The sequence below is a fragment of the Nyctereutes procyonoides genome, unplaced genomic scaffold (assembly GCF_905146905.1).
Source record: "Nyctereutes procyonoides isolate TBG_1078 unplaced genomic scaffold, NYPRO_anot_genome, whole genome shotgun sequence".
Taxonomy (NCBI): domain Eukaryota; kingdom Metazoa; phylum Chordata; class Mammalia; order Carnivora; family Canidae; genus Nyctereutes; species Nyctereutes procyonoides.
Window position 1 is genome coordinate 1,946,860 of NW_026575115.1, and position 16,433 is coordinate 1,963,292.

Below are 16,433 nucleotides of genomic sequence, written 5' to 3' on the forward strand. Positions count from 1 at the left end.
GAAATGAATCAAAGCGGTTTTTGTCCAAAGAGAAGACCATAGTTAGCAGCAGTATGAGGGCCAGCGGTGACCCTGTGGGGTGAAACCAAAAAGGCTTGCTTTGGTGTAAACCAGGCCTCTTCTTGGAAACCCTAGTCCTCTGGCAAAGTAGAGAACACGGATGTAGGCAGATAACACCACAGTTCATTTTAAGATATGATCTAGATTCAGGCTTAATGGGCTGCTAATGTGGATCTTCAAAGTGACTAGAGACAAATGCCCTCCAGAGACTCCTCCGGAGATCTGTGCAAACTTGTCTTTCTGGTCAGGAAAGGAAAAAAAAAAGGCCAATATCTTTACCTAGAATACTGTCTCAGCCACTTTTACATATTGCTCTATTACTTAGCAAATGGATTTAGGCACAGGATTTGAAAGCTGCTTTTTGTTCTCAATGCCACCGGCTTTGAAAATACATTTCAAATACAACTGCTGTCTACACTCGGAAACATAGCAGAACAGCAAAGTTGTCTCCGAGTTTCCTAACACGTGGTGGCATTTGTTTCTCTAAGCGACCACCTTTGGAAGAGTACTTTGAAGATGAATGATGCCATTCAAAGTATTTTATTTGACCCAACGAACTTTCTACTGGAAATTAAAAAATACACAATGCTGTAGCATTCACAGTCAGTGCCGGGCCAGGATCACAAGTTGCATTTCATGGTAGGCACAAACAAAAATTTGGTTGTTTTTATTCTGAATTTCTTTCTTTCTTTTTTAAGGTTTTATTTGTTCAGAAGAAACACACACACACAGAGAGGCAGAGACACAGGCAGAGGGAGAAGCAGGGTCGCTGCAGGAAGCCTGATGGGGTACTTGATCCCAGGACCCCAGGGTCACGACCTGAGCCAAGGCAGACGCTCAACCGCTGAGCCACCCAGGGATCCCTGTAGCTTCATTTCTTTTGAGTACAGGTTGGCACAGGGCAAATAGATTGCTTTGGCTTTACAGAGAATTCATAAATACATGTGATCCGTTGCTCTAAATTTCCTGCATCTGGAAAATGTATTTAATACCATGCAAAAGCTTTATTTTTTATTTTTTCTGTTTTTTTTAATTTGTATTTATTTTTATTTTGTTTTGTATTTTTGATTGGAATATTGTTCAGTGTTGATTTCAATTTTCACGTGGTTGTTAGGGAAAAGGCACTCGGACAAATAGAATTTGCCTTGGATCACAGTTACTGTAAGTGATGAGCTTTCTGGTTGCCCCAAGACTTAACTCAGAAAGGAATTCTGTACTTTTATTCAAGGTCTCTTTAATATTTGTTCAAAATACTGTTTTTCTTGAACTGTACAATAGAGGCTCTGTAGAGATTTCTATTCCCCTTGGTGATTTTTGTTCTGTTTTGTGATATTCATAACATTTTTCTTTCATACAGAAAATTGCAGAAGAGACCTGTAAGCTGAACTCCACTTTGATCTGGAACTTCACACAGTATTTATATGCTAGCTTGCTGTCTCCCTAGAGGCTCCTGAACTTCTAGAATAAATTTTCTACCTCTTTAGTAGAACATGTATTACCAAGCAATTGGCTGCTTATTGGATTTTGGTGACAGTCCTGGGTATCTGTGTTTCAAGAGCGTAGGCTCACAGTGTCCCATGCTAAGCCTGGGCTCACCGGCCAAGTTTAGAGAAGTGGTCCATGTTTTATTTCACGTTACTTTTGCACATGCACTCCCCGAATATAGTATAGTATGCATTCAAAAGCTGCTAGGGAACCACTTTCATCATGGCTTTGCATTTATTATATTTTCTGGCTATTTAAAGGCATAAAAAATAAAAGTGCTTTTGGTGTTCATGCCACCATCATCAATAGGACTCAGAAAAGTGAAGAAAAAGTGAAGTCCTTCTTGACTGATATATTTAGAAGTCTGGCCCCCTGCATGTACACGTCCCCTTCTCTGCCACCAGTCACTGCTGTCTTTTACATACGGCATATATTGATTCTCTGATTGTGTTACATTCGTCGTTGCCTTCATGCTGCACTCCATGTAGTTCCTTTTGCCTGGAATCATAATACCTATAAATTCATCTATAGAATGATTTACAGTTTAAAAGTCCTTTCATATATATTTGATTGTAATATTTCATGGAGGAGACAATTGAAAATCACAGAAGTTTATTTGCTCAAGGACACAATGATGGATTTGTCTGAGTGACACATTAAGGTCACCATCTGGGTCACCACATCCAAGCCTAGCTCTGCTTTCAACGTGCCAGGCTGTATTCCTTTTTTTATTGGTCTTTTCCTAAGCACTCTCTCACCCTGTGATTGAATTCTCTAGGCTAACCTGAGTTCCCGCCTCTGAGATAGTGACCGTATCCTCCGTGTATCACATACTACCTTTTTTTTGGTTGCTTTTGTTTATTTCTCGAGTGCCTGGCTCGGCCTCCCTCCTTGTGTCACGACACTGGGAGGCTCTACTACCTGGGATGCAGCGTTCCAGCTGTTGTTGCGATGGTTTATTGACTGATTCTTTGTGAGGGACATTTGTCTCTGCTCCTTCTAGGCAGCCTGTCCTCTTGATCATCCAGCTGACCTCCCAACAAACTTTTCAGTTTGTTGCAAAGAACTCTTTCGTTTATGTTCCCAACCAGGTGACAGGTTGTTCACAGGCACAGAGTTGTCCCCCCTCCAGAAACAGTAAATTCCATGATTTTACCCTCTTACGAGTCATGCAGCATCAGACCTCTCACTTCTCAACCTCATCACCTCTCCACTGGCGTTGGCACAGCACGTATATCTTGTCTTCATCATGAAGACATCTTGCTTTAGGCTTTACCCCTCCTGCACATTTGCCCTCCTTCAATCCACCTTTTTCTATAAACACAGAATTGTACCCCCCCCCCCCACATTCGCTCACCTGGCTAAAATCATTTGGTGAATCTTGATTGACTTCAGGATCCCTAGGGCGCTGCGAAGACCCTTCACAGTTCTTCCTTCATTTCACCCTTGTCCTTATACGTCGTGTGCACGACACACACATAAGCATGCACAGTTTCACGTGATTGACGGTTCTGAATCCTGCAGAACTCTGCAGAGACAGCAAAAGAGATCTCTGGCTGCTTTGCCTGTTTCTACCGCTGGACTAGTCCCCTGTGCCCCTCTGTAGTCAGCATAAACTTAACTCTGACCTGCATGTCTGATCCTGGGAGGTGATCACAGAGCAGGTTTGGCATCATGATTATTGGTGTTAGGCCCTGCTTCCCTGTACTCTGTATCCTAATTTGGCGTGGTTAACTTGTCCAGCTTTCTTGGGCGGTGTACATCATACATTTTTCAGTTTGTTGCAAAGAACTCTTTCATTTATGTTCCCAACCAGGCGACAGGTTGCTCACAGGCACGAAATTAAAGTATTTCTTCTGAACCTATTCAGCATCTTGTAGAATGTCAAGTACATAGGTATCAAGGAGGGGCTCATATATGCATTTGTTCAGTTAAGGTGGAAGCTAATTAATGAAGTTCCTTGAGAAAGGTGCCCTTTCATAGGTCTGTGATACCTACCTTAGCACTTCGGGGGAAGCACAGAATTTTTGCTCAGTAGGCGGTGTGGGCAGGGGCAGTGGGGTGAAGGAGAACTAACAGAAACATAGTGAGTGACCCGAGGCTCTAATACTGGGTAAAATGCATCGATTCAGTGTCTTATACCTTCATTGGTCAGCCTCCCTTAAAGGCTGATGCTCCCATTCTGGAAGTATCAAAGCTGCAGGCTCTGGAAGAGCTGGAGTTTTTTGCAAGCTTTTCTGGTGGAGAATATGTTTTCTCCATTATCTTTTTTTTTTTTCTGTGTTTATCTGAATAGTTGTTAAATATATTTCAATAGGCTTTATTTTAGTCCAAGCCACTGGGTAATTTCCCCACTAAAATATTGGGAAGGAATCTCTGACAACATGTATGCTAGGATACATGGCTTGTTTTATTCTCAAATTCATATTAAAGAACCATAAACACCTTCACGTTATTACTTGTACCAAGTGATCCTTATTCCCCTCTTGCCTCTTTTTAATATGTATTTCACTTTCATAAAATATGGCTGGGATTGAAATTGTACTATATTGCTTGGGAATATAGTATTCAGTTGAAACCAATATTTAATAGTTTGACAGTTAGAATTGGAGAATCAATGGATCAACTTTCTTCTGTACCTTCCAGTCAAGCTGAATCAGTTGAACACATCCATGTACAGATGAACTGGTGGATAGCTTCTTATCTCATTGAAATCTGGGAACAAGTAATTCAAAATTTTTTATTTGAATGAGGAAATAATTTAGAATCTAACAGTCAAACTATACAACCTAATTCTTTTATTTTTTTAAAAAAGATTTTATTTATTTATTCATGAGAGACACAGAGAGAGGGAGAGGCAGAGACACAGGCAGAGGGAGAAGCAGGTTCCATGCGGGGACCCGATGTGGGACTCGATCGCGAGATCTGGGGATCATGACCTAAGCCAAACGCAGATGCTCAACCACTGAGCCACCCAGGCATCCCCGACCTGATTATTTTCTTAACATTATTTTTAACAAGTGTTAGTACCTTACAGAGATATATAAATTCTTAGATGTAAACAAAGAAATAAAACGGTAAGAATCATGGCAAAGGGAATTTAATTTAGAAAAATAAAGTGAGGCTGGGGTGAGATTCTTTTCTTTTCTTTTTTTTTAAGATTTTATTTATTTATTCATAGAAACAGAGAGAGAGAGGCAGAGACACAGGCAGAGGGAGAAGCAGTCTCCATGCAGGGAGCCCAATGTGGGACTCGATCCCTGGTCCCCAGGATCACACCCCAGGCTGCAGGCGGCGCCAAACCGCTGCGCCACCAGAGCTGCCCTGGGGTGAGATTCTTAAGCAGAGCATGTACCATTAGGTTCTGTAGTTATTTAGTGGTGGCCACTAACATCCAACACAAAGGGGAGGTTTTTATGTGAACACTATTGTCTACTGGATAAACGCAAGCCAGAACATGTGTCTTTCTGGTATATAAGAGAGACATTTGGCTAGTGTGTCCTCAACGATGGGAATTTAAAAAATTTCTTGAGCAATATCCTCCACAAGAAATGTGATAGAACATATGATTCTGTATGACCGGCATCCACTCAGTGCAGTTCTGTGGGCCTGTTTAGTGTTGCCCCAATGATACAACTGGTAAAGGTGGGTTTTTTTGTTTTTGTTTTATTTATTTATTTATTTATTTATTTATTTATTTATTTATTTATTTATTTATTTATTTATTGTGGGAAACTGCTTTTTCTTTATTTAGGCCTTAGGAAGAAAATTAACTTTGGTCACATAGTACCTTAAAAAAAAATCCAGTTTTACATATTCCTAAATAGATAGGAGCACATGATCAGATAAATAATTTCTTCTGTAAAAATTGGCCAAATTTTATCAAAAACCTAACATACAATGTAATTCAAATTATATAAAGACTGCTTGGGATCATCACATTCCAAATGTATGACAGTTGCAACTCCATCCTGACTGGTGTGAAAGTATTTGCTCTCATGTTGCTTTTGTCCAAAAGAGTAGAGCTGATCAGTAAGAATAAATGAAGTACCTAATTTTTTGCAAACAATTTAGTTATTGGCAGCAGAAATATCCATGATGAATAGTTCTACTACAGCAAAGTATAATAACTGAATATATTTCATGAACACATCACAGTATCAGATACACTTATAAGAGAAAAATATGGGGATCCCTGGGTGGCACAGTGGTTTAGCGCCTGCCTTTGGCCCAGGGCGCGATCCTGGAGATCCGGGATCGAATCCCACGTCGGGCTCCTGGTGCATGGAGCCTGCTTATCCCTCTGCCTGTGTCTCTGCCTCTCTCTCTCTCTCTCTGTGTGTGACTATCATAAATAAAAATAAATAAATAAATAAATAAATAAAAATAAGAGAAAAATATGAAGGAACAAAAAAGGTGAAACAGCTACCACAAAAAAGAGTCTCCTCCATAACTATCTGAAGGGTAAGAAAGGTGAGATTAGAATTTGATGATGCTAATATGAAAGGAAATTGAGTATTGTATTTATTTCTTATTTTATACAACTCTTACTCTTTACAAAAATGGTTATAGTCATGCCCATAAAAGTGTAATCCATGGCATCTGAAAGGAAACACTCTTTGTAATTATTTAAAAGGGCCTTTAAAAAATTATAATACAAAGGTCTGTGCTCTATAAGCAGTCCTCCACTGTGCATTATAACAATAAGGCTTACTTTTAATACAAAGACTAAGTGCTTGGGAGTTATGAACCACTGGATTTAACAAACATCATTTTATAGTTGCTTTTTGCATCTTTTTTGTTTTTGGGATCCTCCACTTCATCTGGATGCTCAGTAGCTTGGAGTTCTTCAGCAGACTCTTCTTTCTCTGACTCTGAATCACTTTCAGAGTCATCTGGACTTTCAGGATCAGGTGAATCGTCATCATCATCATCGTCATCATCTCCAGCCACATCACCTTCCCCGTCATGATCTTCTACCTCGCCGAAGCCAAGTCCACGATGTCGTCGATATCTTCCTGATAATTTACTGTCCATACTTTGCTGATATTGAGACTCCAGTTCTTCATTATTTTTCTTGTCTTCTTCCCCTGTTCGGAAGTGAGATGTTGATTTGTGGTCTCCTGTAACAAGACTGCCAGTATGTTCTTTCTTTCCTGCACCCATAAGTCTCAAGAACTTCTGTTTTCTTTCTTCATTACCTAAGTCTGCTGCTTCCCAATTGCTAGATCCAAGATCTGGGGAGGCTGAACGCTTCACCCCATGCGGATGGGACTCCCTGGCAGCACTCATCATTGCTGGGACCCCCAGCAGCAAACGCCGAACCCCCTCGCTGTTCTCTCTTCAGCAGCGGCGCCAGCAGCCTGCAACCTGCCCCCGGCCCGAGCAGCACCACTCCAGAACGCAGAGCCCCTCCATGCCTTCTCCTTGTTTCTGTTTTAAAGATGGATTGATTGATTTGAGAGAGAGTGGAGGTGCAGAGGGAGAGAATCTTCAAGGATTCTCCCTTCCCAGTGGAGAACCCGACACAGGGCTGGATTCAGGGATAGACAAGGGGTTCGACAAGGGGCTCTGCAACAGGACTCATGAGATCCCAACCTGAACCAAAACCAAGAGGCAGAAGCGTAACTCACAGAGCCACCCAGGCACCCCTACGGTAAAGGTTGAACAGCCTGTTCTCTGGTGAGGATGGGGGAAAACCCTCACTGAAATACTCATCCATTTTCATGGTGTAAATATTTCCCCAAATGCTGATTTCAATGTCACCGAAGACAGCTGGAAGGAGACGAGACATGCCACCCCACACACATCACCATGTGGCTCCATCCTGGCTCCATCCCATACTGGATAGAGACTCGCAGGACTGGATAGCTGATTCATTACACTGGCGAAGGCAGGATCCACCCATACTTTTTTACTAAACCAATTTTTTAAAATTTTTATTTATTTATGATAGTCACAGAGAGAGAGAGAGAGAGAGAGAGAGAGAGAGGCAGAGACATGGGCAGAGGGAGAAGCAGGCTCCATGCAGCGGGAGCCCAATGTGGGATTTGATCCCAGGTCTCCAGGATCGCGCCCTGGGCCAAAGACAGGTGCCAAACCGCTGCGCCACCCAGGGATCCCTACTAAACCATTTTTTATTGTTATTACTATCAAACTGCAGTGATTTGGAATTACGTCTCTTAATAATCACTTGGAATGAAGTTACATTTTATCACAGGTTAAGAGCGGAGCCAAGTGATTTAATAATCAGGTGTATCAGAGGTTGATTGCCAAAAATAAAAACTGAGAACCCTTAAAATGACCTCCACCTGAAAAGATTTTACTTTACCTCTGTGGTGATCAAGATACATGAGAGCTAACATTATATGTGAGCACGGGTTTGAGGCCAGACACAGTTTTTGTTGCTTTCCTGTATTAGCTGGGTTCAGTACAATCAGGATCAAAATAATATTGTTATTATTATGTATTATTTCTTTTACTGCAAAGCTCTAGCTGGGGAGTTGCACGGCTGAGATTTGAACCTGGGTCACCTGGTTCTGTAAGTCTACCATGTTCCAGTTTTTAAAAACATATTTTCTACTAGCTATTGCACATTTGTTGAATAAAGCAAAGGACACAAGATATTTAAATAAGCTATTTTTTAAAAAAATGGACTTATTAGATTCTCCTTTCCTCTGTGAACTCCAGGATTAGGTACAGTGTGTAGCTCATTGGCATAAATAGAAAAGCTGTCCCTTGCTCTTGCTGTCCAGATTTAGCCTGAAGAGCAGGGATGCCGAGTGTGGGCTTTGCCTTGTGGTGGATTATCTCTGCGTCAAGAACCCCCTACCCTTCTTTCAGGCATTGAACCATTTTTGCCTCCCTGGCTTGCATTCTAAAAAATTGCAGTTTGTCTTGGACTCTTGAAGACAGAGGATGTCTTATCGATGGTAGTGGTCATCATCGCTCCTTTTGACGTAAATAACGTCAGGCCCTCGCAGCTCCCTGCACAGCTTGCTCTGTACTTCTCTCCTTTGTTCAGGGTCTGCATGCTGAGATAAGGCGGTGCTCTCACCCCAGTTAAGCAAAAAATGTCTAAATTCCAAATTATGTTTAAGACCCAAGGAAATAGAGGGATCTGAGGCCCTGTCACCGGGACATAGTTGAACTTCGAAGGCTGACCTTCAAGGATAACCAGAGAGACCTAATAGGCTTACTTTACAAGCCACCCCTGCTCTCAGAAAATAGAAAGGTATCACCTTCTTTAATGTTGGAAAGGAGACCAGAAAGGATGATATCTGTCTCTCTCAAGAGATGACCGACTGGCTCACTGTGTCAGATTCGCTAATCTTCATACTTCCTAGGACTTTCCTTGACTCTCTAGGTGAGAAAATAACAGATGGCCCTTGGGTGTTTAAATTTGCTAGTCATTGTCCTGAATGCTTTGCACACATTTTTATTATACCTCTATTCGTACTATTATCTTCATCTTACAGATGGAGAAACTGAGGCATAGATGAGGAGACATGCATCAGCTTATACAGCCCTTCAGTGTTCAAACTGGGATTTGAACGGGGACAGTCTGGCTGCAGGGACTACACACTTGGCCACTGGAGAAGGCTGCCTAGTAGACTTTCAGAGACGAAAATGTTCTGTCCTAAACCAGAGCCTTAGACACAGTGGCTATTGAGCCACTGAAATGTGGCCAGTGCAGCAGAGCAAATGGATTAGTTTATTTTAATTATTCTAAGTTACTTAAATAGCCACATGTGACTAGAGTCAATCTTGTTTGTGTAGCTCTAGACTCTCCTCCCTAAGAGGAGTGAAAGTACACAGTAGGTTGAGAAGAAAAGCTAAGGAAATTTAGTAGTGCAAATTTTTTTTTTGAAGGTTTTATGTGTTATTCACGAGAGACACACAGAGAGGGCGAGACACAGGCAGAGGGAGAAGCAAGCTCCCTTCAGGGAGCCCAATGAGGGACTCGATCCCAGGACCCTGGGATCATGCTCTGAGCCAAAGGCAGATGCTCAACCAGATGCCCCACAGTGCAAATTTCTATCACCCAGTTGTCATTGCTGCCCGTGTTTATCATGACTGTTAAAAAAAAAAAAAAAAAAAGAGGATTGTAAACCAACTGGGTTAACCTAACCCTTTTAACAGTCACCATGCTAGCATCAATATACACCATCTGTTGCACGTGCCCAGCAGACCTCAGTGTTCTGTAGCGCATTACAATTAAGGCAGTGATGCTGTATCAATGAAGAGGAATGACAGTTAAGGGAAGCATCCATTCAATTCTTGCAAATCCTGCTTTGCAGGCATTTGGCTTCCTTGCGGCAAGAAAGTTCTCTTTTCACAACTCTTTGTACTACGTATCTTAAAATGGAGATAATTTAGGTTTCTGAAAATGCTATTTCCTGAGCCATTTTCACATCTAGTGCACAAATTATTATTCTCTTAGAATGCTTCTCTGTGGAGAATTGTCATGATCTGGCAAAGGTTCCAACATAGTATACTTAAAGGCTCTTCAGCCTCAAAAACTATATAGAATTCTGGGAACAGTTTGATATCGAATAAAATTTCCCTGCCCTTCGATATCCTCCTTTATTTCATACGTTCAGGAGTGTAGATCTTAAGAAAGCATGTGGCAGTCTTTGGTCAGAGCAGAACCTTCCGTGACGTAACTGTCGTAATCAAGATCAGTCACCCCAGGGAGCATGGTGACTCCCTTCTCTGCCCACTGAGTTGAGCTGTGAGCACCAGCAAACAGCTGGGTGACAGTTTTAACCTCTAGTCCAGTGAAGTTGCTGTCGTGTCTCCTGATCGAAGCATTCCTCTCTGTGGAACTGAGACCCCCTCGGCCAACAAAGCGTATGGTGCTAAGGACAGGAAGCAAAACCTGTGCTGTACCTCACCAGGTGGAACAGTGAGTCTCCGCCCCGCGGGTTCGGGCCCCGTGGACGGGAAGACACAGCACCACATCTCGGAGGCTGCCTCAGAGCGAGTGCGGCCTCCTGGAGAAGCCAGGGCCCCAGCTCTGCGAGGTTTGGCCACCTAGTTGGCACCGTTAACCGGGTCTTCGGGAGACTGGGCCACTGTTCTGTCGAGCCAGCAGCTCCAGTGGTGGAGAACTTGGTAAGCCTGAGTTTCATGAGCACAGGCCCATTGCCACACTTCGTTGGCTTTGACCGGAGTCCCTTTATCAGAAGCAGTGGCGGTTGGACCAGCAGGACAGTGCTAAGGTGTTTGGAAGTCCCTGGGTGGTGGTTTGGGCAGACGTATTATACACACAAGCAAGGTAAATCCATATCAGGTAAGTGATTGGATTGGCCTTCTTACTATTCCAGTAAGAACAAAATGCTACTCCTTCCATGATGGACGGGATCCAACATAATCAGCCCGCCACCACGAAGCCCGCTGGCTCGTGGCTCCAGGAACCAATAGCACATTGGGCGCACACCGCTGGCTGATGCTTCTGACGGATTGGGCACTTAGTGCTGTACCCAGGTCAGCCTTGGTGAGTGGAAGTCCACGTGGCCGAGCCCATGTGTAACCTACGTCCCTGCCACCCAGCCTACTTTGTTCATTGTTTCATTGGGCGATGACAGGAGTGGCTGGGGGAGAGAGGCTGACTGGTTCCACAGAACACATCACCCTACTAGAAGCATAGTCATCAGCGCCCTTAAATCTAATCAAACTAGAAAGCCAATCACAGAAACTCCAGAACTGTTTCAAAAGAGTCACTTTAAGGTTCTGTTCTTCTAGAACCACTCTCAGTTACCCAAATCTGTATTAGGGTTCTCTGAAGGAATGGAGCCCTATATATGGTTATATATCATATAGTTTATATGATATATAAATCTTATGTGTATATATATGTATATATGTATATACATACACATGTTACATAGTATATGGATCATATATATGTCAGATATGTATGAAGGGGGTTTCTTATGCAGACTTAGCTTATGTTTTATGGACGCTGACAAGTCCAAAGCTTCATTGTGGGCAACCTGGAGACCCAGCAGCGTCTATGGTGCAGATGAAGTCCAAGGGCAGTCTGGTAAGAAAGTCTTTCTTGCTTGGGGAGGCTAGTCCTTTTGCTCTGTTCATGCTTTCACAGAATGGAAATGGAATGGAGGGCAGGTTGGTTACCCAGAGGTCACTGATTTAAATGTCAGTGTCATCCAAAAGCATTCTCCGAGATGACAAATAAAATTAGCCATTGCAGTAATACTAATGTGAAGACTTACACAAAGCTACATAATTCTGGGATCTGGGATAGAACCAGAATATTTTTTTCCCCCAGAAAATTGATACAATTCATTCCTGTTTGTACTTGCTGGTACTTCTGACCATGTATATTACATGTGCCTTAAATGCCTCATTTCTCATTGTTTCCTTAATCTTCCGGTTCAGGTGGTATTTCTATTTTGAATCAAGGTCACTTGGAGGTTCAAGAGCTCTTTGGCAGTCAGGGGTAGAGGGTGGATGCAGTCGAGAAAGGTCTGCCGCCTGGACCAGCGCTCTTGCAAATCATTCTGGCTGCATTTCTTTTCTGTTAGTGACCTGATGACATGGGAATGATAGTATCAATAACCATTTCTACTGTTCTGCCTCTATTTCCAATACTGTATCTACAGAGCAAAAATTCATGATATATGGTTCTTCTACTCATTCTTCCTACTGAAAATTCCAGGCATATAGACTGTTTATATAGAAAATGGCTTGTTACACAGTGATCTTGAAAAGGTGACATGTTTTGTTCCCTGGTGAGTTCAGGAGGCAGGATGAGAAATGAAGGTTTCCAATCACACGGCAGCGTTTTACATTGAAGAGTATTGAATTTTAGGCTGTAAAGAAAGAAACTCCTTTTTTAGGGGCTTTTTGGAAGGGGTGGCATTTACTGTAACAGAAGCCTGACATAATCAAAAAGCCTTTTTGAGTATTTGTGGGAATGCAAAAAAAAAAAAAAAAAAAAAAAAAAAAAGCCTTGCAAATACCATGTTTTTTACTTCAATGTTATTCAAGCCCCTGGTAGGTATTTCCATTTTGAGAACTCAACTGTCTGACAATGCTAAATATTTTTGATACTTTGGAAATTAACGTAGTTGAACTTACGGTGGGTAATTTTTGTTGTAGTAATCAGGAGTTGCTGTTAATCATTTAAGGTAGTGAGAAAAAATCAACGCATTTAAGACTATTTTAAGGCATTTAAAGTACTTTTATTAAGATAACATTTTTTTCTTAAAGTGAGGACCGTTCTCACCCTCCCTGCCCCCTCCACACCTAATCACTTGGGCATAGCAAAAAATCGTATTAAAAGGCAGTGCTCAAAAAAACAAAAAAACAAAACAAAACAAAACAAAAAAATAAAAGACAGTGCTCAATTTGTTGACTGTAACATACTGTCCTGGGTTTCTTTGAGAGTAAAGTTATATCTAAAAGCTTTTTTTTTTTTTTTTTAAATTCCTGAAATACATTTCAATGACCAGAAGTCATTTTGCAATTCCTTTTCTGGAAACCCCTGGTTGAACCTGGAATGTTTGCATTTTGTTGAAAGTAAGCATATTCCTCAAATACTAAAGTCCTGTGTTCATGTTTCAAGATTACCTTTTATTTATACAAGAGGTCTTGTTCTGTGCTTGAAATTTTTTGTCTTGGGAATCACCGGCACTTGTAATTATATTTAATGTATAAAGTTATAAAATTATGTGAATAAAAAAATTAAATAAACATTTATTAAATCTCACCAGGGCTCTAGTAGACCTGCATCTAATATAATTTTTATTCTTTTCTAATGATATAATTAGATGTTTGTATCTGGATGGGTGATGGGCCTTTTAAAATATCACAGTTCTACAGAAAGCAAACATATTAACTTTGTTCAAGTGTATTGACTATCCCTCTTCCCTCATAATTCATTATAAAATGAATTACTTTTCTTCATGGTGAGCTCTGTGTGCTCTTAAGATATTCTGAGGGAGTCCTTACCTTTTTTTCTTTACAGAATCATTTGTTATTCCATGGTGCTTGTACATGATCTGATTACTAAAACTTCCTCTCCTTTCTCTCATGGATTTTAAACATTCATTGGAAATATGATATGTGCATCTATAGCTTTGTAAGTTTTTTTTTTTGGTTTGGTTTGGTTTGTTTCTGTAACTTTTTCTGTGTCATGGATTGTTATCTAAAAAACTTAATGCAGGTAATCCGGTTAGTTTTTAAACTAGCTGCTTGCCATACCACCTATTCAAGGAATGTACTAAATGTGCAGAATGAACAGATAGTGTGAAGCCTGTCCGTTCAGTTTTATCTTCTTTATGCATTTTAAGTCAACGTGGTGAAGGACTCGCCCTTGCTTTTAAAAAGTGCTGGTTCCAAGGAATCTTTGCTAAGTTCAACTCTTGATAAGAAGAAACAGAGAGTACTAGGTATGATTCGATCTAATAGCGCTTGATTATTTAGCTTCTTGGATTTTTAAAAATCTTGCCCCCCCTCCAGGATCCCTCCAGGATCACACCCTTGGCTGAAGGCAGCGCTAAACCACTGACCACTTGGGCTGCCCTCTTGCTTGACTTAAAAAAAAAAAAATTTCCCTTTATTCATTTTTTATTGTAAACAAATTGGAAATCATAGCAAAGCATAAAAAAGAATGTGGATCTCATGTGTAATCAATCATATCACCCATTGGTAGTGTCTTTAATGTTTCTAGCTATTACTTTTGAAAATATTTTGTGATATGTTGGGATTATATGAAAGTTTGGATTAACTATTCATTTTTGGAACTGTTTCTTGACCCCTTAGTTGTATGGCAAGGAGTTTACCTATAGACGAAGAGGTGGGTGGGTTCCTGCCCTCATTCCCATTTCCACATGTATCACAGCATCAAAGACAGCCTTCTCGATCTAATAGTAAAGTGTCTGGTCTTTCTCACGAAATATCACTTATTTTCAAGAATCATTAATTGATTTCAACAATTACCCTTAACTTACTCTCCCAACAATTATTGGTGGTAATTATTGTTTTAATTAGTAACAGTATCAATATTTTTATTTTACTGGATGGGGAACCTATAGGCTTATAGCATAACATTGTGGCTGATGTTTCGAGATTCCTGCAAAAGGAAAGGGTAGGAATCACAATTATAATTTCCCCCCCTTTTTTTTTAAAGACTTTATTTATTCATGAGAGACACAGAGAGAGAGAGAGAGAGAGAGAGAGAGAGAGAGGCAGAGACACAGGCAGAGGGACACAGGCAGAGGGAGAAGCAGGCTCCATGCAGGGAGCCTGATGCAGGACTCGATCCCAGGTCTCCAGGATCACACCCTGGGCTGAAGGTGGCACTAAACCACTGAGCCCCCCAGAGATCCCTACTTTTCCCTTCTTCTAGTTTCTAGTTAGTTGTTGATGATTTCCACTGTGGTTGTATTAACCCATGTGATTTATTTCTGTATTTGCATTGTAATGATGTTTTAGCTAAGATTTAGTGGAATAATCGGGATTTCCGAATTTAAATTTTCCAAAGTCAAACAGTGTAGAGGTGGTGGGACAAAACGAGGTGTATTAGTCAGTTTGGGCTGCCATAGCAAACTACCAGAGACTGGTGGTTTAAAGAACAGATATTTATTCCATACAGCTCTGGAAGGAGGTTGGGTTCTGGGTGAGGGCCCTTCTCACAATTCACAGATGGCGGTCTCCTTGTTGTGGCCTCACGTGGCAAAGAGAACAATCATCCCTCTTGTGTCTCTTCTTAAAAGGGTACTAATCCTATTCACGAGGGCTCCAACCTCATGAACAAATCACCTTCTAAAGCACCCTCCCATCACACTGAGGCTTAGGATTCCAACATATGAATTTGGGGGGGGGGGCAACACAAAGATTCTGTCCATAACAGAAAGATTCCAAATTTTGGAGAAAGGATTACCAAGTCCTGCCCTTCTTTATAGGGCTTACTAAGCTCCAATAGTATCCTCAGGTGTCCTCTGCTAACTCTAAGATGGGATGGAAAGTCAACAGGCATCCTTTTGCTCCGGGTGATATTGGGAAGAACTGTTGCTGAGAAAGAGTAGAACTCCACTCACTCCTGTTTCATTCATTCGTAAACTCATCTGCATTAGCTAATACACAGATGTCTGTCATGTTGCAGGTGTCTTACTAAAAGTTTGGAATAAGATGAGAAAACTGGGACTATCAAGTTTTTGGTTTTCCTAAAAAAAAGTGATGGGGAGATATAATCGACTTTGAAAAAAAATTCAGCTCTCAGTTTAATATTGATTGTGCAGTTAAAGTCTTTAAAGTGTCTTTAGTTAAATCATTTGTGTTCTTTATTTTCGCTAAGTAGTCCTAATACCTGCTCTGCTAGCCATTATTCAGAGAAGCAAGTGAGGCAATGAATTTTGTAAAAGCATTTGCAGAATGTATATTATAGCGCAAATGCTAATTGTTCTCAGGCCTAATTTCAGAATACCTGTGGGGTGTATGAGATGCTTCTGTGATGTCTCGTCTCGGAGACAAAATTGTTTTTGAGTTCTTCAGAGTTATGAAACAAACGAAGAATATTTTTAAGTGACTTTTTTTCAGTAGAAGTTTTCCCTCTAGTGGTTGCTGTGGAAATCACACAAAGAGATTGTAATGCTGAGTGTTCACATGGAAAATAAACTAAAAAGAATTGGGAAAAAAAAATACTCTGGAGTGATTGAGAAGCTGATCTTTTTTTCTGGCTGGATTTTCAAAAGTATACCACACTCAAGTTTTGGAAAAGGGGGAGGCAAAGTCCTGGCTCCTTTTATGGTATCTGGTTGATTGGAGTGGAGATGATGCTTAGGAGCGCCAGGCTTGCAGGGCGGGGAGGAGAAGGCCTGCGCCCCCCCTTCCATCACACCTGCAGCTCCTGCAGATGC

General features: G+C 41.1%; 2 protein-coding genes across 2 annotated transcripts in view; one reads left to right on the top strand and one right to left on the bottom strand.

Moving 5' to 3' along the window:
* GPM6A (glycoprotein M6A) overlaps window positions 1–16,433 on the top strand; it is a 329,909-nt gene that overhangs the window by 36,979 nt on the left and 276,497 nt on the right. The window lies entirely within an intron of this gene.
* Window positions 6,250–6,837, bottom strand: LOC129515082 (small acidic protein-like). The gene has a single exon (XM_055333801.1). The coding sequence runs from the start codon at window positions 6,835–6,837 to the stop codon at window positions 6,289–6,291; it is 549 nt and encodes a 182-aa protein (XP_055189776.1). The 3' UTR covers window positions 6,250–6,288.